Source organism: Podarcis raffonei, chromosome 7 (genome assembly GCF_027172205.1).
Source record: "Podarcis raffonei isolate rPodRaf1 chromosome 7, rPodRaf1.pri, whole genome shotgun sequence".
In the NCBI taxonomy this organism is placed as follows: Eukaryota; Metazoa; Chordata; class Lepidosauria; order Squamata; family Lacertidae; genus Podarcis; species Podarcis raffonei.
Genome location: NC_070608.1, coordinates 5,312,378 through 5,336,719, shown reverse-complemented (window position 1 = coordinate 5,336,719; position 24,342 = coordinate 5,312,378). Strand labels below are relative to the sequence as shown.

The 24,342-nt window shown below is 45.7% G+C and overlaps 1 protein-coding gene across 5 annotated transcripts in view; it reads right to left on the bottom strand.

The window, feature by feature from the left end:
• The window catches only part of TSNARE1 (t-SNARE domain containing 1), a 448,733-nt gene that overhangs the window by 166,665 nt on the left and 257,726 nt on the right, over nucleotides 1-24,342 (bottom strand). For all 5 annotated transcript variants that reach the window (XM_053395183.1, XM_053395184.1, XM_053395181.1 and 2 more), the window contains one exon: nucleotides 19,912-20,079. In XM_053395183.1, the coding sequence (XP_053251158.1) occupies nucleotides 19,912-20,079 (168 nt within the window). The remainder of the gene's footprint in view (nucleotides 1-19,911; nucleotides 20,080-24,342) is intronic.

Sequence of the window (24,342 nt, the reverse complement as noted above, 5' to 3'; positions counted from 1 at the left end):
TCGAACCGCCAACCTTCCAATCAGCAAGCCTAAGAGGCTCAGTGGTTTAAACCACAGCGCCACCTGCATCCTATCTTACTAGGAGTCAAATACCACCGGCACATCATTTTCATATAGTTTCCTTTCAGCGTACAACGTGCCAAGAATTTCAAATCAGATTTCCATAACCTTTCCCAATCTGAAAGTTGGATAAAGGTAAAGGGACCCCTCACCGTTAGGTCCAGTCACGGACGACTCTGGGCTTGTGGCGCTCATCTCGCTCTACTGGCCAAGGGAACCGGCGTACAGCTTCCGGGTCATGTGGCCAACATGACTAAGCTGCTTATGGCGAAACCAGAGCAGCGCACGGAAACACCGTTTTTCTTCCTGCCGGAGCAGTACCTATTTATCTACTTGCACTTTGACGTGCTTTCGAACTGCTAGGGTGGCAGAAGCCTTGACCGAACAATGGGAGCTCACTCCGTTGCAGAGATTCAAACCACCAACCTTCCGATCAGCAAGCCTAAAAGGCTCAATGGTTTAGACCACAATGCCACCCGCGTCCCCACCATGCAGGGTACCCACCTTAAATAAAAAGATATGGAGGAACCAGACACAACTACAGGGGGACAAAGGACAAGGAAGGGAATGTGATCCCTGACATTAGGAAGGATCTTGCATGGAGACGGGTAACATTTCTGAGAAGTTATGAGCTTCCCCTGTGAGCCAAATATTGTCAAAAGGCAAAGGCGGGGGGGGGGTAGTCTAAGAGAGGAGCCATCTTTTAGGTTCTTTATAGGCAGGCTATAAACCCCGCTGCCATTTGGGAAGCCTATGAATTTAATATCAAAGACTGTGTACTTAAAAGACGGAGACCTCTTCAACCTCGAGGAGGGAGAAAGATGATCAGCTGAGTCAAGTGGGGCTTCTTCCTCCTGCCTCCCCTCTCCTGCCATTGGGATTTAAAAGTGCTTTATTCCTGGCTCAGCGGTTTCACGGGAATCTCACCTCTGTCACAGTTTGCTTAAGTATCCGGACTGTGATTTACAATGGCGAGTGCAAAATGCCACCTTTTCAAGTGGGATGGAAAAGAGCTAAGAAGCGGGGACCAATTTCAATCTCCCTCTCTCTCTCTCTCTGTCTGTCTGTCTTTCTGTCTCTATCTCTCTCTTCTTCATCCACATGGAAAATACATTCTATTTTCCATTTTTCCCATTTGGTTGGAGTGAACTGTGAGAGGAGGGGTGTGTGTCTTGGGGTGACTTGTGAGGGGAGAGGAAGCAGGTGAGATGAGTGTATAATAATAATAATAATAATAATAATAATTATTATTATTATTATTATTATTATTATTATTATTATTATTATTATTATATACCCCACCCATTTGGCTGGGTTTCTCCAGCCATGCTGGATGGCTTCCAACAGAATATTAAAATATAATAGTCTATTAAACATTAAAAGCTTCCCTAAACAGGGCTGCCTTCAGACGTCTTCTAAAAGTCTGGTAGTTGTTGTTCTCTTTGACATATGGTGGGAGGGCGTTCCACATGGCAGGTGCCACTACCGAGAAGGCCTCTGCCTGATTCCCGGTAATTTCGCTTCTCAAAGTGAGGCAACCGCCAGAAGGCCCTTGGCACTAGACCTCAGTGTCCGGGCAGAACGATGGGGATGGAGACGCTCCTTCAGGTATACTGGACCAAGGCTGTTTAGGGCTTGAAAGGTCAGCACCAACACTTTGAATTGTGCTCGGAAACATACTGGGAGCCAATGTAGATCTTTCAAGACCAGTGTTACGTGGTCTTGGCGGCCGCTCCCAGTCACCAGTCTAGCTGCCGCATTCTAGATTAGTTGTAGTTTCCGGGTCACCTTCAAAGGTAGCCCCACATAGAGCGCATTGCAGTAATCCAAGCAAGAGGGGGTTAAGTCAGGTGTGGTGGAAGGGCAATTGTTAAAGCAGCAGGCGGCATTAGGGAGTGCTGTGATTCTCTGGCAGTTGGACTTCACCTCTACAGGTGCACTCCATTCTCTCACAAGACAGGCAGGTGCCAACAACAACAGCAGGTTTCCATTTGCAAATTGCTACCATCCCCTTGATCATTTGGGTTGACCCTTTCTGAATATTTTTCCAGGGTTCCAAAGCTTGTGGTCTGCTAAACCCCTTCGATCCTTGCTTTCCCATCTACTGCTATCAGGTCAGGTGTTATCTGCCCTGTATCAGTGCACCTGACATTTCTAACATCGATGCAGAATGGTACTCTTATGCTGCCTGGAAATGAATTCAGTCAGTGAGCTTTTGCCCCAGATTGCAGACATTCCATTACACCTCTGCAGAGAAGCCGATGACTCAGAGGGCTAATTTCTATCAGATGAAGCCAGAGCTCCCGTTGCAAAGAACCACAAGGATTTCAATGGCTGCCTTTTCGTTTTATCAAGTTTATCTGATTCTGAGGGGTTAATTGGCAAAAGCGCTATTTCCCTGCAAATACCAGAGTCCGGTGATTTAATTTGTCTCTCTGCAGCGGTAGCAAGTGCCCTCAAGGTTACTCAAAGCTGGCTCTGGTTTCACAAACATATAGATAAAACATTCCAGCAAACATGAATCAGCAACCGGCGCTGATTGCAGAAATCTCCCTTTGGCCAGCTTGCCTTAAAACAGGGGCTTTTAGTTTGTTTGCCGTTTTTACAGGATTGGGGATGGTAAAGGCCCTGGAGTCTTGTTGTGATTACTGCCATTGGCAATAACCCCAGGCTGTTTCTCTCTCTCTAAGATGTAAACAAGAGTGTCTGCTGCAGGAACCGACAAAGGCAAAGAGACATTTCGGGTATAAAATGGCCATGGCTTATCAATGCAGTGGAAGGAGTACAGGAAGCACAGAGTGACACAGATTCAAGAAAAGCCTGGTTAACCCAGCATAATACAGGACAGGAAGCATCCAGTCCACCCCAGCCCTACCTGGAGAGGCTGGGATATGAACCTGGACCTTTTTCATGCAAAGCAGATGCTCTACCACTAAGCTAAAGGTAAAGGTAAGGCGACCACTCACCATTAGGTCCAGTCACAGACGACTCTGGGGTTGCGGCGCTCATCTCGCTTTATTGGCCGAGGGAGCCGGCGTACAGCTTCCGGGTCATGTGGCCAGCAGGACTAAGCTGCTTCTGGCAAACCAGAGCAGCGCACGGAAAGGCCGTTTACCTTCCCACCGGAGCGGTACCTATTTATCTACTTGCACTTTGACGTGCTTTCGAACTGCTAGGTTGGCAGGAGCAGGGACCGAGCAACGGGAGCTCACCTCGTCGCGGGGATTCGAACCGCCGACCTTCTGATCAGCAAGTCCTAGGCTCTGTGGTTTAACCCACAGCGCCACCCACATCCCTACCACTAAAGTACAATCCCCTTTTTATACCAAGCCAGGCCATTGGTTCGTATAGCCTCAAGTTGTTGACAATAACTGGCTGCAGCTGGGCAAAGATTCAGACAGGGGCTGCTTCCAGTCCTTCCTGGAGATGTTAGTTCTGTGCGCCACAATTTAAGGAGGATCTTGACAAGCTGGAAGGTTTGCATAAGAGGGCGACCAAGTCTTATGGGGAATGGTTGAGGCAATTGGGTATGTCTGGTCTGCAGAAGAGAAGACTGAGAGATGATATAAAAGCTGCCGTCAACTATCTGAAGGGCTGTCACATGGAAGAGGGAACAAGCTTGTTTTCTGCTACGCCAGAGGATAGGACCTGAACCAACGGATTCAAACAACAAGAAAGGAGATTCAGACTACAGTGGTACCTCTGGTTGCGAATGGGGATCCGTTCTGGAGGCCCGTTCGCAACATGAAAAGAGTGCATCCAGAAGCGCCATATCTGCGCAGGTGTGTGGCGTGATTTGGTGCTTGTGTGCATGTGTGAAGCGCAATTTAGTGCTTCTGCGAATATGCGAACAGCAAAACCTGGAAGTAACCCTTTCCAGTACTTCCGAGTTGCCACGGGATGCAACCTGAAAAAACGTAACATGAAGCAAACGTAACATGAGGTATGACTGTAAATATAACTTCCTGATGAGAGGAGGAATGACCGCTGGGAAAGCGCAGAGAGAAGAAACGACATGATACACCTGTATCAGCACAACTGGATGCCTTCATCTGCCCCAGCTGCAACAAGACATATCTCTCCTGTCCAAGCCAAAGGTCAGGAGGAACAGCTCCATCTTGCAGGCCCTGCAGAAAGATGTCAAGTCATGCAGGGCCCTAGTTTCTTGTGACAGAGCTTTCCACCAAGTCGGGGCCAGTACTGAAAAGGCCCTGGCCCTAGTTGAGACCAACCTTGCGGCTTGGGACCTCCAAAGTGTTGTCATTTGTGGACCTTAAGGACCTCCACGGGGCATACTGAGTCTTGCCAGGACATGTTGCAGTCAGAAAGGTGTGGCGGGAACCTCACTCCCCCTCCAACCAATCAGAATCTCTGGACCACAATGGCAGCGATGTGATACAGTGTGGCATACTGTCACTCCCAAGGCATTCCAGGAAGCTGTCAAACTGCATTAGGAGCCTGTGATTGGCATAAGTCACTATTTTTCTTTTAAAAGCAAGAAAGAATGGAATACCCTTGGTCAAGTAGGGTAACCAACACATACCCCTCCTGAAAATTAAAGAGAAAATACCATCTGTTCTCTTGAGATGGAATTGCTTTGCCAATCCTTATGCAATGAATTGTATTTTTTTTTAAAAAGAGGGTGTGTGGGGTTTGGGGACACAGCTTTAGTTGAGACTGGATGCTTGTTTAGGAAAAAAAGCTCCTTGGTTTGATCCAGCAATGCAGTTCTTAAGTCCTTAGCAGACAGCTCCATACGACTTGTAAAGAAAACAAACAGTGAGGCTCCAGCACATCATTTCTGTGTTGACCCCTGGGAAATGGATCGTCTTTTCTACCTCAGAGGACAACATCTATCCTGGCAGCATGGCATTCAGCTAGATTAAACCAGTTTTGAAAGGCGACATATAAGCATTCGGTATATAACCAGCACTAACAGCACCATCCCAAAATACATCCAGCCTGGGTCCAATGGGATTTACTCCCATTTAAGCGGAGACTGAATGCTTCCCTAAGGCTTGTTCAAAACATGGTTGCCACCCTTCCTATACACTGAGTTGTTGTTGTTGTATCTTTTTCCCCAGATAGGGGCTGAAGGTGACTTAAAGATAACATAGAGGGGAGGTAAAGTTAAAGGGTAAAGGGACCCCTGACCATTAGGTCCAGTCGTTACCGACTCTGGGGTTGCGGCACTCATCTTGCTCTATAGACTGAGGAAGCCAGCGTTTGTCCACAGACAGCTTCCGGGTTATGTGGCCAGCATGACTAAGCCGCTTCTGGTGAACCAGAGCAGCGCACGGAAACGCCATTTACCTTCCTGCCGGAGCGGTACCTATTTATCTACTTGCACTTTGAAGTGCTTTCGAACTGCTAGGTTGGCAGGAGCAGGGACCGAGCAACGGGAGCTCACCCCGTTGCGGGGATTCGAACCGCCAGCCTTCTGATCGGCAAGTCCTAGGCTCTGTGGTTTAACCCACAGCGCCACCCGTGTCCCTAACATAGAGGGGAAGCAATCATTAAAAACAATTTAATACACCCCCTGCCCAAGAAAAACGGCACAGTACCAGCCTCCTCATTAAAGGAGTCAGTTCCCCAAAACCTGTTGGAACAAGAAGGTCTTCTTCTGCCAGCAGAAGGACAACAAGGAAGGAGACAGTCCAGCTTTTATAGACAGAGAGTTTCAAAGTCTGGGAGCAGCCATCATGAGGACCATTTCCAGAATCCCCACTAAGCATGCCTTTGGGGGTGGCAGGAGCAAGAGATGGGCTTCCTCTGAAGATCTTTGGCAGGTTTGTGTAGGGGAATATGGTCTTTCAGACAGCTTTCAGGGCTTTATAGATCAATAATATCACAGAGTTTAAGGCCAACCCCTGCTTTGTTGTGTTCTACCTGCCAGCAAAGCATTCTGAGTATCATAGCTGGCTGAAAACAACACAGAGCATCATTTCAGAACCTACAACATCGTGCAAAGTGACCCCACATGGAAGTTTATCGCTGTTTCTTTGAAAGCCAACACACCAAATTGCCATTTCACAGATATGGTGCCCATGATCCTAAGTTCCTTCCACAGGCGAGAAATCTTTCCCCTTGGTGCTGCAACCCACAATGTCCCTTCACTGAGGAAGCCTGCAATTTAGCCTCCCTCGATAAAGTTATGATATCATTGGTTTGAACTTCAGAGAGCAGTAAGTCCTCACCGCAAGGGACATCTGCCTTGGGTCAGAAATGAACATTAAGCGGTCTCTGTTTATAGGGTTTAGAAGAAGCTTGCCACTCGTGGGTTTTGATCTGCAGGGTTTTGAATCTTCCTAGAAATGAAAATAGGAAGATAGAAAATGGGGGCAGGAGGAAATCATGAGGGCAGGGGTTTCATATCCTTCTGAGGTGCCCCCTGATATCTGAGTCCACCACAGCTGGGCGCAGGGACACCAGTCTGGCAAATCATGAGTTTGGGATACTTTGTAGGTTAAAAAGTTTTCTTAAGTTTCCAGAGAAATGCCAAGGTCAATGCGCGCACACACACACACTTCAATGGATACTAGAACACTGTAATAAACATATCATCACAAGCTTATGAGACCCTGATTAGTGTCTAATTCTTAATTAGCAAGTGAAAGCCAAGTGATGCACCTTGCAAATGCCCTCTTTATTAGTGCAAGAAGAACGTGAAAATTTGTGGCTCCAGACACTGTTCAGGCCAGGCTGTTATGGAGCCGGAAAGGCAGTTTCTTTAATAGTCAGAGTGTGGTTTATTTATGAACGTGTTTTCTGCATTATTTATGCAAGTTGTGCCTGGTCAGATGTGCAATAATAATAACAACCTTTTTTACCATCATCATCAATGAGCAGTGGCAAGAATAAAGAGGGTGAGCAGGATTTGTAACTGGCATCCTGCTTACGGGAGAAATGACTTCAGTACTCGCTTGCGAGACTGACTCACCACCTGGGAAATTAAGGGAAAGGGGACGGGTGGAGGAATTATGCAGACCAAAAGGCCTTCGCTGCATTTAACTGCTGCCATGTTATTAGCATTGCTGTTATCGAAGGCCCCCTTCTGCCTGGAGATCTGTTTGTGCATTAAAAGACACAAGAGACTATCTGCCAATCCGGGGAGAAGTGGTGGCAGGTCTCAAGAGAGAATTGTGTAGCATAGAGCAGCACTCACAGGCCTAAGAACAACCGCCCTGGCTCTCGCCCAAAACCAGAGAGCAGAGGCTTTTACTTGCAAGGAAAGAAGTAAGATTTTATTACAGCAGTCTAGCAAACTCAGTGACTAGGAAAGAGCAAGATCTAGCCCAGGTGCTCTTACAAGGAAAAGGGGTTTGTACAATAAATCTGTTCTAAGCGCAAAAGATCAAGCATCCAAGATTAGTTAAAAAGAGTTGCAAAACTGCCAGAGAGATGTGATGTTGTTTCAAAGAGTTTCCCTCGCAAGCTTTTAAGCAGAGGTGGAAGAGGTTCTGCTGTATAGTCTTCTATTTTCTGTTTATCAGCTCCATCTGGTATGCAGGCTGAGACCCTACATGCCCACAGACTGTCTCGCCAGAGTAATGCATGCTCTAGTTATCTCTCGCTTGGACTACTGCAATGCGCTCTATGTGGGGCTACCTTTGAAGGTGACCTGGAAACTACAACTAATCCAGAATGCGGCAGCTAGACTGGTGACTGGGGGCAGCCGCCGAGACCATATAACACCAGTCTTGAAAGACCTATACTGGCTCCCAGTACGTTTCTGAGCACAATTCAAAGTGTTGGTGCTGACCTTTAAAGCCCTAAATGGCCTCAGTCCAGTATACCTGAAGGAGCGTCTCCATCCCCATCGTTCTGCCCGGACACTGAGGTCTAGCGCCGAGGGCCTTCTGGCGGTTCCCTCGCTGCAAGAAGCCAAGTTACAGGGAACCAGGCAGAGGGCCTTCTCGGTGGTGGCACCCGCCCTGTGGAACGCCCTCCCACCAGATGTCAAAGAGAAGAACAACTACCAGACTTTTAGAAGACATCTGAAGGCAGCCCTGTTTAGGGAAGCTTTTAGTGTTTAATAGGATATTGTATTTTAGTGTTCTGTTGGAAGCCGCCCAGAGTGGCTGGGGAAACCCAGCCAGATGTGCGGGGTATAAATAAATAAATAAATAAATAAATAAATAAATAAATAAATAGTCCTTATCCACACCGTCTCCCATAACACTAGAACTCGTGGGCACCCAATGAAGCTGATTGTCGGAAGATTTAAGATAGATAAAAGAATGTAGCACACAGTTAAACTATGGAACTCACTGCCACAGTAGGCAGAGATGGCTACCAAGTTGTATTGTTTCAAAAGAGGATTGGACAAATTCATGGAGGAGGAGAGGGCTACTGGTGGCTCCTAGCCATAAGGGCTAAGCTCTGTCTCCACAGTTGGAGGCAGAGGTGCTTCTGAATACCAGTAGCAGGAAACCACAGGAGTGGAGTGTTGCTCTTGTGTGCTCAGGTCCTGCTTCCTGGTCTCCCACAGGCATCTGGTGGGCCACTGTGAGAAAAGGATGCTGAACTAGGTGGGCCATTAACCTGACCTTGTTTAGTCGTTTAGTCGTGTCAGCCTCTTCGTGACCCCATGGACCAGAGCACGCCAGGCACTCCTGTCTTCCACTGCCTCCCGCAGTTTGGTCAAACTCATGTTTGTAGCTTTGAGAACACTGTCCAACCATCTCGTCCTCTGTCGTCCCCTTCTCCTTGTGCCCTCCATCTTTCCCAACATCAGGGTCTTTTCCAGGGAGTCTTCTCTTCTCATGAGGTGGCCAAAGTATTGGAGCCTCAACTTCACAATGACCTGACCTAGGAGGCACTTATTATCGTAGAATCATAGAATTGTAGAGTTGGAAGAGACCCTAAGGATCATCTAGTTCAGGGTTTCCCAAACTTAGGTCTCCAGATGTTTTTGGACTACAAGTTCCATCATCCTGAGCTAGCAGAACCAGTGGGATGGGAAGGGTGGGAATTGTAGTCCAAAAACAGACCCAAGTTTGGGAAACCCCGATCTAGTTCAAATCACTGCCATGTAGGAATATGCAGCTGTCTCATACACGGATCGAACCTGCAACCTTGGCGTCATCACTACCATGCTCTAACCAACTCAGCTATCCAGGCTCAATTATGTTCTTATGTGTCTCCCATTTTTATCTGAATATGAGGGCTCAGAAGGTACAACAACAGCCAGACTTCATATGAATCAAACATGCATGCAGCTTCCCACCCTCTCTTTAGGTAAAGGGACCCCTGACTGTTAGGTCCAGTCATGGCCCACTCTGGGGTTGTGGCACTCATCTTGCTTTATTGGCCGAGGGAGCCGGCGTACAGCTTCATGGTCATGTGGCCAGCATGACTAAGCCGCTTCTGGCGAACCAGAGCAGCGCATGGAAAAGCCGTTTACCTTTCCGCTGGAGCGGTACCTATTTATCTACTTGCACTTTGACGCACTTTCAAACTGCTAGGTTGGCAGGAGCAGGGACTGAGCAATGGGAGCTCACCCCGTTGTGGGGATTCGAACCGTTGACTTTCTGATCGGCAAGTCCTAGGCTCTGTGGTTTAACCCACAGCGCCACCCGTGTCCCAACCTTTACTTTAGCCCTTTCCAAATTTCTTCGGTCATGATTTCTCCCCAGCAGTACAAGTGGACCATCTCAAGAGTGATGGTGCTGGGGGCCTTGGTGTCCTCTCTACAAGGCTGGTGTTGTGCTCAACAAGATGGGGTTAGGGCAGAACAAGGTGGTGGAGTCAAGCTCAGGGGAGCTCTGGGTTGGTGAAAATGGCCTTCAAGATGCCCTGACCTCATTCCCACCACTTTGCTTTGGCCAATCCTCATCCTGCTGATTTAGAAAGGGAGAAATGTCCTTACTCCAGTTCTGAAAGGGTATAAAAGTCCCCTCTCCGCTATAACCTTGACTCTGCTGAACCTTGCAGAAGCATGCTAAATTCAAGTATCTGCTTAAGCCAATCCTTATTCATGAAAACACTTAAGCAAGCATTCAAGAGCTTTGCTGAACCAGAACAGAGGTTGCTAGCTCAGATGCACAGCCCATGTTAATGGAGGGAGAAAAGCCCTTCTCCTTGACTTCCAAAAAGGGTTTAGATTAGATCATACGAATCCAATTTTACAGATCTCAGGGGAAGAGGGCTGTTATATCGGGCGATTATTAGAAACCGGTCAAAACGACCTCAAATAGATTTCCCTGCACAATCATGTCGCAGTTAGGTCTTAAACTTCTCGCTTGCTCCGTGCCAGATGTTGTTCATATGGAAACTCCAACCACAACTGTTTATTATTCCAAGAAAGAATATATATTTGTGTGCAAGAGAGGAGCAGAAGGAATCATTTCTTTTTCCCTACATGATTTCTTTCTCTCTCGCTGCCCCTTGTCTCTTGCCCTCCATTTGCAAAGTTCCATTATTCCACCTCAAAGTCTTGAATGCTCTGAAGAAATGGGACAATTCTTCGTTGTGCTACATTAAAGGGGAAATATATATACTAGGGCAAAGGAAAAAGTTTTCAGAGTTTCCCTTTCTGCAGCACTTTAACCGGACCACTCACCCTGCACCGCAGGCCATAGGGAGATGAGAAACTCACCCTCGGTTCAAGAGCATTGCATTTCACAGATGAGAGGCACTGAGGCTAAGCTACCCACTGGTCAGAAAGGATGTGAAAACTGCTGGACCAACAACTAAAAAACGATGTATTTATAGGGAACAAGAAATTAATGGAATGCTGAGACACTCCACCACTATGCTGAACGGCATGTACGTAATGGTCTATCCTCAGAGATTTTCATTTCTTTCGGTTGGGACAAGCAGTAAAAATGTGCAAGGATCATACTTCATCACATCTTTCACATCTTCTATTTCCTAAAATAAAATAAAAAATCCCCAATTTTTCATTTTACAATGTTCAGAAAAACAAAAAATAAAATCTAAACAAAAATAAACATTTTATTCTCTCCTCTCTGTGGCTCCTTATTTTATGTCACAATCTTATGCATAACCAATTCCAACCTATTTATAATCTTTTAATCTTTTTACTCTCTGTAAGTTATTTTTTTTTTACTGCTCGAGTTTATGTCGATCCTGGTAACATTTTTAATTGTTTACAATTTGTCTTCATATATTCAACAAATTGTCTGTTAAAAAAGTCTCTCATCTTGATCTCTTATTCTTCTGGTAAATTTTGCCAGCTCTGTGTATTCCATCAATTTTAATTGCCAATCATTTTTCACTGGGACTTTCCATCTTTGGACATATACCATTCGGGCAGCCTTGCCCAATCTTCTATTTCCAATGCAGTTGTTTAATGACTTAATATCCCACTCTTCCTCCCAAAGGAGCAAAGAGCATCAAGTGCATAACTGATAAGAGATGGGCTTTTGGTATTCTGGTCCTAAGCTGTATAGGGCTTTGTCCACCAAAAACAGCACCTTCAACTCAGCCCTGTAGCTAACTGGTGGTGACTACGATATTTTCATTAGTGGGGTAACACAATGTGGGGCAGTTTAGCATTCAGATTTTGCAGGTGGTACATGACCCCAGTCAAGCTTGCAAAAATATACCATTTGCCCGATAATAAATGTTGGAAATGTAAAGAAATTGAAGGTACATTCTTTCACCTTTGGTGGACGTGCCCGAGGATTAAGGCTTTCTGGGAGATGATTTATAATGAAATAAAAAAGGTATTTAAGTATACTTTCGTGAAGAAACCAGAGGCCTTTCTCCTGGGCATAGTCGGCCAATTGGTGTTAAAGAAGGATAGAACTTTTTTATGTACACTATAGCAGCAGCAAGAATACTCATTGCAAAGTATTGGAAGACACAAGAATTACCCACCTTGGAAGAATGGCAGATGCAAGTAATCGACTATATGGAAATGGCTGAGATGACTGGCAGAATCCGAGACCAGGGAGAAGAGTTGGTGGAAGAAGATTGGAGGAAATTTAAAATTTATTTACAGAAGTATTGTAAAATGCATGAATGCTGATGACATTGAAATAAAATGAAGGGGTTCTAGTAATAAGAGATAAACATTTGAAATTTGGGAGGTAAAATATATAAGGACAAAGTAGTAGGATATGAATTTGCTGAACTAATTGTTAAAAAGGGATATAAAAAAGGGAGGCGTGAGGAAGTCAGGAAAATAAGTTAATTGAAGATAAATAACTAGAAAAGAGTGATTTGTGTTTTTTCCTTTTCTATTTTTTGTGTGTTGACTGTTCTTTTTTCCTCTTGTTAAATGTTTGTATTTTATGTATTGTGAAAGTTTGTATTGTTGTGTTTTATATTGTTTTTCTGTGTTTTTATTTTATTTTTCTATTGTTAAACTTAATAAAAATATTATTTTAATAATATAAAAAATAGCATTCAGATTTTGCACCAGGGGCAGCTTCCAGACCAGCCTCAGAAGTGCTACTCCTTGCTCAGGTATATAGGCAAAATAGCATCACCCGGGCACAAGAGGCAGGTAACCGCAGTCTCGGGGGCACTCCACAGACTGCAACAGTATGAAAAAAGGAAGGAAAGGGGGGCTCCTCTATGAGGACTGAAGTTGCTCAGGAGCCACAAGAAGCTCATATAAGGTCGGTAAAAGATAAAGGTAAAGGGACCCCTGACCATTAGGTCCAGTAGCAGACGACTCTGGGGTTGCGGCATTCATCTTGCTTTATTGGCAGAGGGAGCCGGCGTACGCTGTTTACCTTCCCACTGGAGCAGTACCTATTTATCTACTTGCACTTTGAGGTGCTTTTGAACTGCTAGGTTGGCAGGAGCAGGGACCAAGCAACGGGAGCTCACCCCGTCGTGGGGATTCGAACAGCTGACCTTCTGATCAGCAAGTCCTAGGCTCTGTGGTTTAACCCACAGCGCCACCCACATCCTATAAGGTCGGTAGATAAGGTAAAAAAAGAATGGGAACACTTCCAAAATTATCTGAATAAATATGGTTCCAATAATAATACTTAATTGTGTTTAGATTAATTTCACAGAAAAAGGGGGGGGGATCTTCCTATTGTTTGGATAAACAACAAAACACAGATTATTAAACTGTAATAGTTGAGTCGAAACCACGAAGAGATACGCAGAAGTGAACAAAACCATGAGGGACTCTAACCAGTATGAAGGGCATTGTGTACAGAATATTCAAATATTGGTTTGAACTTCCTAAATAATATTTGTAGAAGAAAAGTAATTTTGTTTTTCTGTTGTTTTCTAGTTTTTGTCATTTTGTGTTGATCTTCTTCTTCGCCCCTTTTTATTGTTGTTTTGTTTATAGTTTTACCATATATTTTGTAACAATTATTTTTATCTTAGAACACGTAGCTGAGGATCAAATTATTCTTTTTATTCTTTCTTTGTAAATTTTGAAAATGTAGTAAGAGTTTTTATTTCAATAAAAAAAAGCTCATATAAAATGGAAAACCAGGTGAGAGGGCTAATGGAATGGGACACAATAGACAAGGCCTTGGCTGATTCAATGTAACAGTGGACAGGGACTCTCAGCGCTGCAACATTTTGTTGCAGGGATCCTGGGATGATGGGAGTTGTAGTCCAAAATCATCCGTTGGGCCTACCTCTGCTCTACCTTCTTTCTCTGTTGGCAGTATAATTTTATCATTTATATAATCCTTTGTCTTCTGTCCTTTTCTTTCAAGCGTCTCCTTTCCTTTGAACATCTTCTATTTGCTCTCTTCTTTTTTGTCTTTTCCCTCTTCTTCTTCTTCCACAAGGCAGTCGATGCATAAATTGCAGGACGAGCTCCAACATTTTACAGTGTTTGGATTCGGGGGCATAAACATTTAGACGGCACATATTTTATGGGGCTGCTTGCAACAGCACAGTGCGGCTGGCTCTGATTGTCTGTCAGCCAATTGTGACATAACATTAGCCATGTGTTGATGTTATTTCACCCCCCTCTGCTCCTAACGGTAATTGCCTCAAAGCACATCAGCATATCTACAGCACATTGGGAGAAGCCTTGCCAGAGCTGCCAGTCATTTGGAAACGCGTGTGCGCTAAGTACATGAATTATTTGCCTCCTCAGCAAATACTCAACTAAATTCAGGTGAGGTTTTCGTGCCACTGCAAATCACCAAAATCTCTATACAGCGGACGCTCGGGTTGCAAACGTGATCCGTGAGGGATGCACGTTCGCAACCCACAGCGGCGCACCTGTGCATGCATGGGTTGCGATTTAGCACTGCTGCACATGTGCAAAGCACGATTTAGCACTTATGTGCATGCGTGACCCCCGAAACCCAGAAGTAACCCATTCTGGTACTTCCAGATTTCGGTGGGTCTGTAACCCGAAGAAACGCAACCCGAGGTATGACTGTACATGTATTTCCCCCCCTTTTATTTTCCCCCCACATTTTTTTCATTGATTTTCCAAATTTATCTCAAAATGACACAACAAAACACACAACAAAGAAAAACACACCACAATATAACAAAATCAAACACAGAGAAAAATTATTTATTCAAATACCTAATTCTCTTAACATTTATAACCGACTTCTTCAAATCCTCTCTAACTGAATTTCATTATATCACTCCCCTCCCCCTTTAAGATATTGAAAGATATGTGGTGATAAGTGTCCTGATCAAGACAAGCAATGGTACTGCCTTGGACAGAGTACACCTAGGGTGCTGTGTTCAGTTATGGGCACCATGGTCTAAGTAAGATGTTGACAAGCTGGAACGTGCGCAGAGAAGAATGACCAAGGTGACTGAGCATCGGGAGCTCACCCTGTCGCAGGGATTCGAACCACCGACCTTCTGATTGGCAAGTCCTAGGTTCTGTGGTTTAACCCACAGCGCCACCCGCATCCCTCCAACATTTCCAACCCTCCAACATTTCTCCAATGAAATGCGCTCCAACATTTCTCCAATGAAAATGGGGATGTCCTAAGGAAAAGCGGGACATTCCATGATCAAATCAGAAACCGGGGCAGCTTCTGTAAATCTGGGACTGTCCCTGGAAAATAGGGACACTCGGAGGGTCTGTAATTATCTTAGGTAAATTTATGTATGCTTATTTGGGCTTGAATCCTATCAAACTCAGTGGGATGTCCATGCGGGCAAGGAGTCAACAGCCACCTCTAGGTATGTACCTTTACACTCCATGAAGTTCTAAGCACTGGAGATAAGCACCACCATAAAATTAGCTTCATTAGAGATCCATTGCCCCATATAATTCCCATCAGCTGAATTAAGGCTGCTGTTTACAACATTAAATCACGCCTAGTTCTCATCTCCGCTTCCACCCCGTGTCTCTTCCCTGCTGAAAACTGGCTGGCAACAGGCGGCTTGTTTGAACGTTTATGGTCTTCTAACGGTGTTGATAACATCACATTTCCTGCTGCACTAATAATATTCCCAAATCCACCCTGAAACAATTAGCCTAATCCAATTAGAGAGGCGCAAGACTATGTTTCTTAATCCAATCTTGTGATTTATTGTGCACTCCTAGCGCAGAGTTCATTTGCAGTTTAAGCCCTGCATGGAGAGGGAGAGAGATATATATACAAACATCTTATTTTTCCTGAGTTGCTTGCATTCAACACTGGGGTTAAAGGAAGGAGTAAGGAAAAAAACACAGGGTGCACTTCAGAAGAAGAAGAGGAGGAGTTTGGATTTGATATCCTGCCTTTCACTCCCCTTCAGGAGTCTCAAAGTGGCTAACATTCTCCTTTCCCTTCCTCCCCCACAACAAACACTCTGTGAGGTGAGTGGGGCTGAGAGACTTCAAAGAAGTGTGACTGGCCCAAGGTCATCCAGCAGCTGCATGTGGAGGAGTGGAGACGAGAACCCGGTTCCCCAGATTACGAGACTACCGCTCTTAACCACTACACCACACTGGGGTGGAATCCTCTCAAGCCCATTAATTGTTAAGAAACCATGGGGGGAAGGGCAGCAGAAATGAGCGTCCTGCTTGAAGTCTCCTTGGGAGGCTTCTCTTACAGTTTAAGACACTGGAAATATCAGGGTTCCCAACACTTAATGCTAAGACCAGAAGATGGCTTGGTGTGAAGAGAGTCAAATTTTGAGCAGACTTTCCTGTCTGTCTTCCTATTGCAGTCTTTTTCAACCTGTGGGTCCCCAGATGTTGCTGAACTGCAACTCCCATCACCCCTAGCTAGCAAGGCCAGAGCTCAGGGATGATGGAAGTTGTAGTCCAACAACATCTGGGGACCCACAGGTTGAGAACCGCTGTCCTACTGGTTAGTGGAGGTGTGGGCAGTGGCTGTAGCTCAGTGCATGCTGCCAACAGACAACATCTAAGGAACCACTGAATCATATGATTGTGGAGTTGAAAGGGACCACAAGGGTCATCTAGTCCTGCAACACAGGAATCTCAACAAAAGCTTCCAAGATGAGCACTCAACCGCTGCTTAAAAGCCTCCAATGAAGAGAACACAACCTTTCAAACAGCTGCTACCGTAAGAAAGTCCTTTCTGATGTTTAGTCAGAATCTCCTTTCTTATGACTTGAAGCCATTGGTTGGAGTCCTACGAAGGAGAAAACAAGCTTCCTCCATCTTCCATGGGACAGCCCTTGAGATATTTGAAGATGACTATCATATCTCCTCTCAGTCTCCTCTAGTCTAGCCCCCTGCAATGCAGGAATCTCAACTAAAGAATCCATGATGTGTGATTATTCAACTGCTGTTTAAAAACCTCCAATGAAGGATAGTGTCACCGTCCAGTTCATGGGCGATTGAGGTCAGGACCAGGGGTAAGATGGTGGGGTGGGAGCAGGAATGCGGGTCCAGAAGCCAGGAAGCCAGGTGTCCGAGAGTCCAAGGGTCAGAGAGCCAGGAGTCAAGAAGCCAAGGGTCCGAGGATCAAGAAGCAAGGAGTCACGAAGTCAGGGGTCCAAGGATCAAGAAGCAAGGAGTCAAGAAGTCAAGGGTCCAAGGATCAAGAAGCAGGGAGTCAAGAAGCCAAGGTTCAAGGATCAGGAAGCAAGAAGCAAAACGCAGCAAGGGAGGAAGCGTGTTGCTGTGGCAAAGAGCTGAAGGGGAATGCTGACCTTATATCCCTTCCCAGCTCTTGCCAGCAGGTGCTGAGTTACCAATCGGCCTCACCTGTGCGGCCACACCTTGCCTCTCCAGAACAAACTTAGGAAGGCCCCAGTCCTGCAACGTCCTATTGGTCACAGGGCCTGGCTCCTGCACGCACACCTGACAGATAGTCCACCACTTCCTGAAAGAGTCAAGGAATCTCCAATAATAATAATAAAAAACTGGTGTGGAAAACATACAGAGCTGCCTCTTGCGAAGCCTCACCATTTGTTGATAGAGCCCAGCATTAAGAACATCAATAGAACCTTGTTGGATCAAGTGAAAGGGAAAACATCTAGACCAGTGGCCAACTGGGAGAATGTAGAAAGAAGAAGGACCTGAGCACAACAGCACTATCACCACTACTTAGAGCAACAACTCTCCAACCTAGCAGGCAGAGAGGTCTTTCCCAGGTGATTCTACCTGAGATACCTGCTGCTGAAGATGTCAGGGGCTGAAAGAAAGGAGACCCTGAACACAAAACAGATGATCTGTCCCTGAAATGTGGGCAACCTTTCTTGAAACATCTCCCTCTTGGGGAAGCAGTGCCATTCCAAATACTGGCAACGCTGACCAAGATGCCGTGAGAGTACAAGGATGCTCCTGATTATTTATGTTTGTATATGAGCATTGCCTTCACATTTGAGCTGTGGGTGCCGGTGGTGGTGGTGGGGATTTACAAGGAAAGACAGAAGCATGTTGAGGAGATGATAGTGATGTATGTACAATTCTATACAGCAGAGCTCATAAGAAGGTAAGAAGAGCCTGCTGGATCGTGCCAAATAGCCCATCTGGCCCAGCATCCTGTTCTCACAGTGGCTGACCAAGATGCCTGCGGGAAGCCTGTAAGCAGGACCTCAGAAGAAGATCCCACTCCTCTCCTGTGGTTTCCAGCACTGATGCCTCCAATTGTAGAGGCAGAACATAGCCATACCAGCTAGTAGCCATAGATAGCCAGTGTGGTGTAGTGGTTTAGAGTGGTGGACTCGTAATCTGGTGAATTGGGTTTGCTTCCCCACTCCTCCACATGCTGGGTGATCTTGGGCTAGTCACGCTTCTCTGAAGTCTCTCAGCCTCACTCACCTAACAGAGTGTTTGTTGTGGGGGAGGAAGGGAAAGGAGATTGTTAGCCGCTTTGAGACTCCTTAGGGTAGTGATATGATGGCCTGGGACTTGGGCTCTGACTCGGAACCAGAGGAGTCTCAGTCCACACTGGATCCTCTGTCTCAGGCGACATCTGAACCAAGTCTGGGGCCTGATTGTGAAGAGCCCCAGCCTGAACAGGTTCCCCTGCAAGAAGCACCAGCTGGGCCGAGTCAGGGGCTTGAGCCTGCCCTGGCTCCAGATGCGGGGATGACCTCGTTGCCTTCAGCTGGGCCATCACTTACAGCTGCTCCACTACCAGTTGGGTCAGGGGAGACTGAGGAGGCCCCTGGGTCTAGTAACCCACCGATGTCTCCCGAGCTGCAGAGACTGAGGTCTGAGAGAAGGAGAGACCTGAGTACTCGCAGGAGGAGTGCTCATCAACATTGCTATATGCTAGATCCTGCACCTGTCCTTGCCTGGTTTCCTGCCTCATGTCCTGCCTTGGCCCTGTTTGACTGACTCACAGCGGAACCTTTGGATTCTGGACCGGTCCTGGACTGTGTTTCACGGGTTACCCCCGGGCCAAGCACACCTGCAAGCAGGACCTCAGAAGAAGATCCCACTCCTCTCCTGCGGTTTCCAGCAATTTTGTCTTCAGGAGTGCTGAGGCCTCCAACTGTAGAGGCAGAACATAGCCATCTCTGCTAGTAGCCATAGCTCTCTCCCAAGTTGGTGACCATCTTTGCCATCCCTGGGAATGAGTTCCATAGTTCAACTAGGACCTCATTAAAAAGAACTTTCCTTTCTCTGTCCTAATATTCCCACATCCATCTGCATTGGGTGCCCTTGAGTTGTAGTGTTACAAGAGAGCTTTATAAATTTCTGCATTGCCACCGCTCGCTCACCTTTCCTCTAAACTAAAAAGTCCAAAATGTCCCCAAAGCTCAAGGCAGTTAACAACAAAGCAAAGGCAGCTAGACAACATTTTTTAAATGTATATATAAAAGCTGAGAGTAAAAAGAGTAGTAAAACCACTTACATTAATACAGCTTCCAGTCAGTTAAAGAAAAGATCATATATATATATATATATATATATATATATATATATATATATATATATAAAAAAATCCAGAATGCTTATTGCTAAAGAATCACTGGTGGCAAACAACAGGCTTCATGTGTGTGTGTGCTGTGATTTTCAGTACAAAAGTGGCATTTTAGGGAACAGGCCCCAAGAAACTGAAATTTCATAAAACACGACACAGCAACAACACCAGCAAGGCCAGTGACTGGCTGGCTGGCTCTATGTTACAGATTCCTGTTTAAATTAAAATCACTGTGCAGACCAAGTATATAAACTCATAATCTTTATGCCTAATGGCTGCTGATTAAGCACTAGCATTTTTTTTTTAATGGTACTGCTTTTCTGTTGGCAAGATCCCTGAGCTGAATTTTCACCACACCAATAGGCATTTTCACAATCCAAATTAGCTTCCAAGCAGAACTGTATCGGACTATTTCTCAGCCAAGTGTATTTCCCAAACCCCTAATGGTTGAGGATTTCTCAGTGTAGCGGGATTCCCCCAAAGGACTGCACACATATTCAATATTCCTCCGCATTTCCAAAAATCCCATGAGGGCTGAGGCACTGAACTCTCGGAGGCTTCCCCCACAATGACAGTGACTGACCTCTATCTGCTGGATGGCTTCTTCTCGCTGGCGGATGACCTCCAGGTCCTCCTCTGTGATTTCGGAGAGCAGGGCATGCTCCTGGTTCTGCTCCGTCCACAGGCTGTCTCCGCCGTTGAAGATCTTTTCATCATCCGCCAGGTTAGAGAAAGGGGTCTTGGGACTTTGCTGAAGTGGAGAAAACATAGCAGAATTTAGAACCAGTGGACTGAGATCCCTGTATTGCAGTGGGTTGGGTTGGATTGGGCCCTTCCAACTCTGCAATTCTATGAGTCTATGACTCCCAAAGGAGGATCATGTCAGAGAGAGAAACGTTACTCCACAATAAGAGGATTGACACAGCTGTAGCAAAACAACAACAACCAGTTGGACATAGGCAGTTGCCTTATACTCAGTCCCCATGCTGCTCAATATTGCTACACTGACTGGCAGCCCCTATATCCTCACAGCGCCTTCAAGCCCCTCATACCCTCTCTGTTCCTCTGTGTCCCTCTGCCCTGATTTACTCAAACCTCTGCTGTTTAAAAGTTGCCTTCTCTGTTGTTCCCTTCCCCTGCTCTGACTTCATGCAAATCCAGGACTGCGATCAGGCACTACAAATCGTCCAATAGGGGCCGCGTGATGACAGCATTCCATTTCTATTTATATAGGAAGATCTATCTAGCTATGGGCTATATCCAATGGTGGCCATTACTGCCTCCTGTGGGAGCTACTTCCATAGTTGAACTAAGCTCTGCATGAAAAAGTACTTTCCACCACTTTCTTACACTATCTCATCCTTGCTAGAGATGCCAAAGTTCTTCTCCGGATTCAGGCATTGCTATGAGCTTGTGCGGGACAGCGATGGCAAAAGCCAGCCTCTTGTTGGAGGAGAAAGATTTAAAAACCCCAAATCCTTCTCTGTCCTGGAATAAAATCCTGACAAACTCCCCCATACTTTGGGAGGTGGCTGTGGAGAGGCAGAATTTTGTTCCCATCATTCTTTCCACTCCTCCCCCCTCCCCAGATATCAACACAGAAATACTTTTTTTTTCCTGTAAGGAAAGGGGATCTCTGTGATTCAAATGGATGTTGGCGATTAGAGAACAGTGACTTGCTTAAGACATTTTAATAAGTCCATGCTTTAGGCGAGATGTGAACTAGGGATTTCATAACTAGCTCACAACCACTGCATCAGTAACTACAGCAGACCCTCGATTATTAAATATGTCGTGTACGGAGATCTATACATTTGGGGGGGGGGGAATATATCGAAGCGTTAGTAGAAAATGAACCTCATCAGTACTTGGAAGAGAACCAACAAATTAACAGAGTTTACAAATCCAAATGCTGGAAAATTGAATCACTCCTTAAAGGGGCAGACTGTGTAATTAAAACGTGGCAATTTGATACATTTCTGCCCTTCAAGATATATTAGCTCAAAGCACTGAGATATGTATGTGAAGCTATGCATTTATAAACCTTCGGTTCCGCTGATATTGTAAACATTAATTATATATGTACTAATAATTATGTAGGTTTCAATACTGATATTTCCCCCAGCATAATAGTCATCTGGGTGCCACAGTTCACAGGGGATCGGATTTTCTATTAATGGAGCCAATGCATATTTAAAATTAGTTATTACATTAGCAGGCTATTGCTCCTCTACTCCATATGAGGTTTAAATTAACAAACATCCACCCACAGGCTTGATTCCCAAGGAAAGCAGAGATTGCAGGGGGAGAACGAACATAGAAAAGGAGAAAACAAATTCAAGGTGGATATATTTTAAAATGGGATTTACTGTAGTTGCTATTTGAAGGACATAAATACATGAGCAGAGTCTCCTGCAGAAGGCCTATGGCTCATCGTGTCCTGCATTCCATTCTCACAGGACTAACCAGATACCTAATGAGGAACCTGCAAGCAGGACCAGAACATAGGAGCACCCTCCCCTCTTGAGACTGCCAGCAACTGGTACCCAGAAACATCATTGTCGTAAGAACCTAAGAAGAGCTTGCTGGGTCAAGCCAAGGTCTCATCTCCTACAGCATCCTGAAGCTGAGGCTCCAATACGACTAAACAACAACTGCCGGAATAGCAGCTACATTTTGCTTGCCTAGCTGCGATGCAGCAGAACAGTCTGCTTGGTTTCATTAGACTGGATAATCCCTGTCCAGCTCGCCTTTCCTGAAACCAACACACACTGCTGTCGCCGGGAGAGTCTTCTGCTGCAAGGCACTGAACAGAAGCCCAAAGCAATTACAGGCGAAGAAGGTCCAAGGCAGCAGCAGAACATTTGGCCTGGGACTCTGAAGACTTTTCCAGATGAGATCTGGAGTGTGATTACTGTTTTCGCATTATCTTTCAGGCAGAAGGAGGGAGAGGTGATGGGAAGCTTAGGTTCTTAAGATCCAAGAATAACAGCCCATTACTTTTGACTCCACCTTTCCATTCCTGGTGTGGCCTATTTGATGGGTTTGGTGAATGTGTCTTATTTCATAGAACTGAAGAATTGTAGAGGTGGAATGGGCCCCCCAAGGGTCATCTAGTCCAGCCCCCTGCAATGCAGGATTCACTACTAAAGAATCCCTGACAGGTGGCCATTCAACCTCTGTTGAATAACCTCCAATGAAGGAGAGACCATCTTCTGCGGCAGCCTGTTCCAGCGTAGAACAGCTCTTACTGTCAGAAAGTTATTCTTTAAATAGCTTCGGTCAGAATTTGTAATACAGAATTTGTATATGTTCGTTTCATGGGCATATGCATTTTAATGCATACTTTACTCTTGTAGATGCATTTCTGCACCTGTTACTTGGCTGCAGCACTGCAGCACAAAACTCAGGGAAGTGCAGATTTTGGTTTGCGTAGCATTTCGGAAAGCGCAAATTTGACAGGTTCTTCTCTAAGTGTGAATGGATTTGGGATTTTGCCCCATCACTACTCCACATGAATAAGGAGCAAGGAGTTTAATATGTGGAAGGGGTGCCTTCCCTCTCTCTTACATTTGAATAAATTGGTGGGTGAGGGCTGAAGTTGTAGAGAGGGAAAGGATCTTGGAGACAAGGGCAGCATTAAGAATACCCTAGTTGCAACCAAACATCTGCTTCCACCATAGTTTGATAAAACAAGGTTTCAGGGAAGTCTATCATGCTGCTTGATGCATCATGTTTGGGGAAAAGCTGTGGATCAGCAGCCCTTGTGTTCAAATCCTGTTTTCCAGTGTTCCAAAGCCCAGCTGCTATGAGAACAGGATGCTGGACTAGATGGGTCACTGGCCTGATCCAGCAGATTCTTCTTACATTCTTATGAATAGTTAAATCCAGGTAACTCGCAGGTTAAGACAGCATCTTAAAAAGCAGAGACATCACCTTGCCGACAAAGGTCCGTATAGTTAAAGCTATGGTTTTCCCAGTTGTGATGTATGGAAGTGAAAGCTGGACCATAAAGAAGGCTGATCTCAAAAGGATTGATGCTTTTGAATTATGGTGCTGGAGGAGACTCTTGAGAGTCCCATGGACTGCAAGAAGATCAAACCTCTCCATTCTGAAGGAAATCAGCCCTGAGGGCTCACTGGAAGGACAGATCCTGAAGCTGAGGCTCCAACACTTTGGCCACCTCACAAGAAGAGAAGACTCCCTGGAAAAGACCCTGATGCACGGAAATATTGAGGGCACAAGGAGAAGGGGACGACAGAGGACGAGATGGTTGGACAGTGTTCTCGAAGCTACCAGCATGAGTTTGACCAAACTGCGGGAGGCAGTGGAAGACAGGAGTGCCTAGCGTGCTCTGGTCCATGGGGTCACGAAGAGTCGGACATGACTAAACGACTAAACAACAACAACACCTCACAGGTGGGCGACCTGTGGCCCTTAGCCCATTTCATGTGGCGCTTGGGAAAATCCCTGTGAATGGCAAGGAGGGGGAAGGGGTAGAAGTGCCATGGGGGGGGAGAGAAAGCAAGAAGTCAGAAAGTGAGAGAAAGGTGTGGAAGAGAAAGAGAGCAGAGAGAAGGGGTAAGGGGAGAAAGAGAGAGATAGGGCTGGTGGAAGGGAGGAGGGCATGAATAAAGGAGAAAGGAAGTGGCCTGTCTCACCTTTGGCTCCAAAATCACCTTCCCCAAATGTATCTCCCTAACAGAATAGCATTGAGTGAAAACAGCCCTTGACAGATAAGAAGGTTAAGCAACTCTGAGATAATTGCTCCCTCTCTCTTCCATAGATCATGAATGGGGGGACAGAGCTCTTTTTACATGCACTGGAAGGTTAAGGGGGATAAAGAAGAAAAAGCCCTACAGCTATTTATTAGTTTCAGTTTACAGGGCTTGGAGAAATCTGCAGGAAGAACAAAGCATCTCCCTGCGTTCTCAGCAGCCACAGTGAACAACTGCAACATATCCTGCGAGTTAAACTTGTAGCTTAGAAAAGTATCCTGGAATTGCAAGGAATG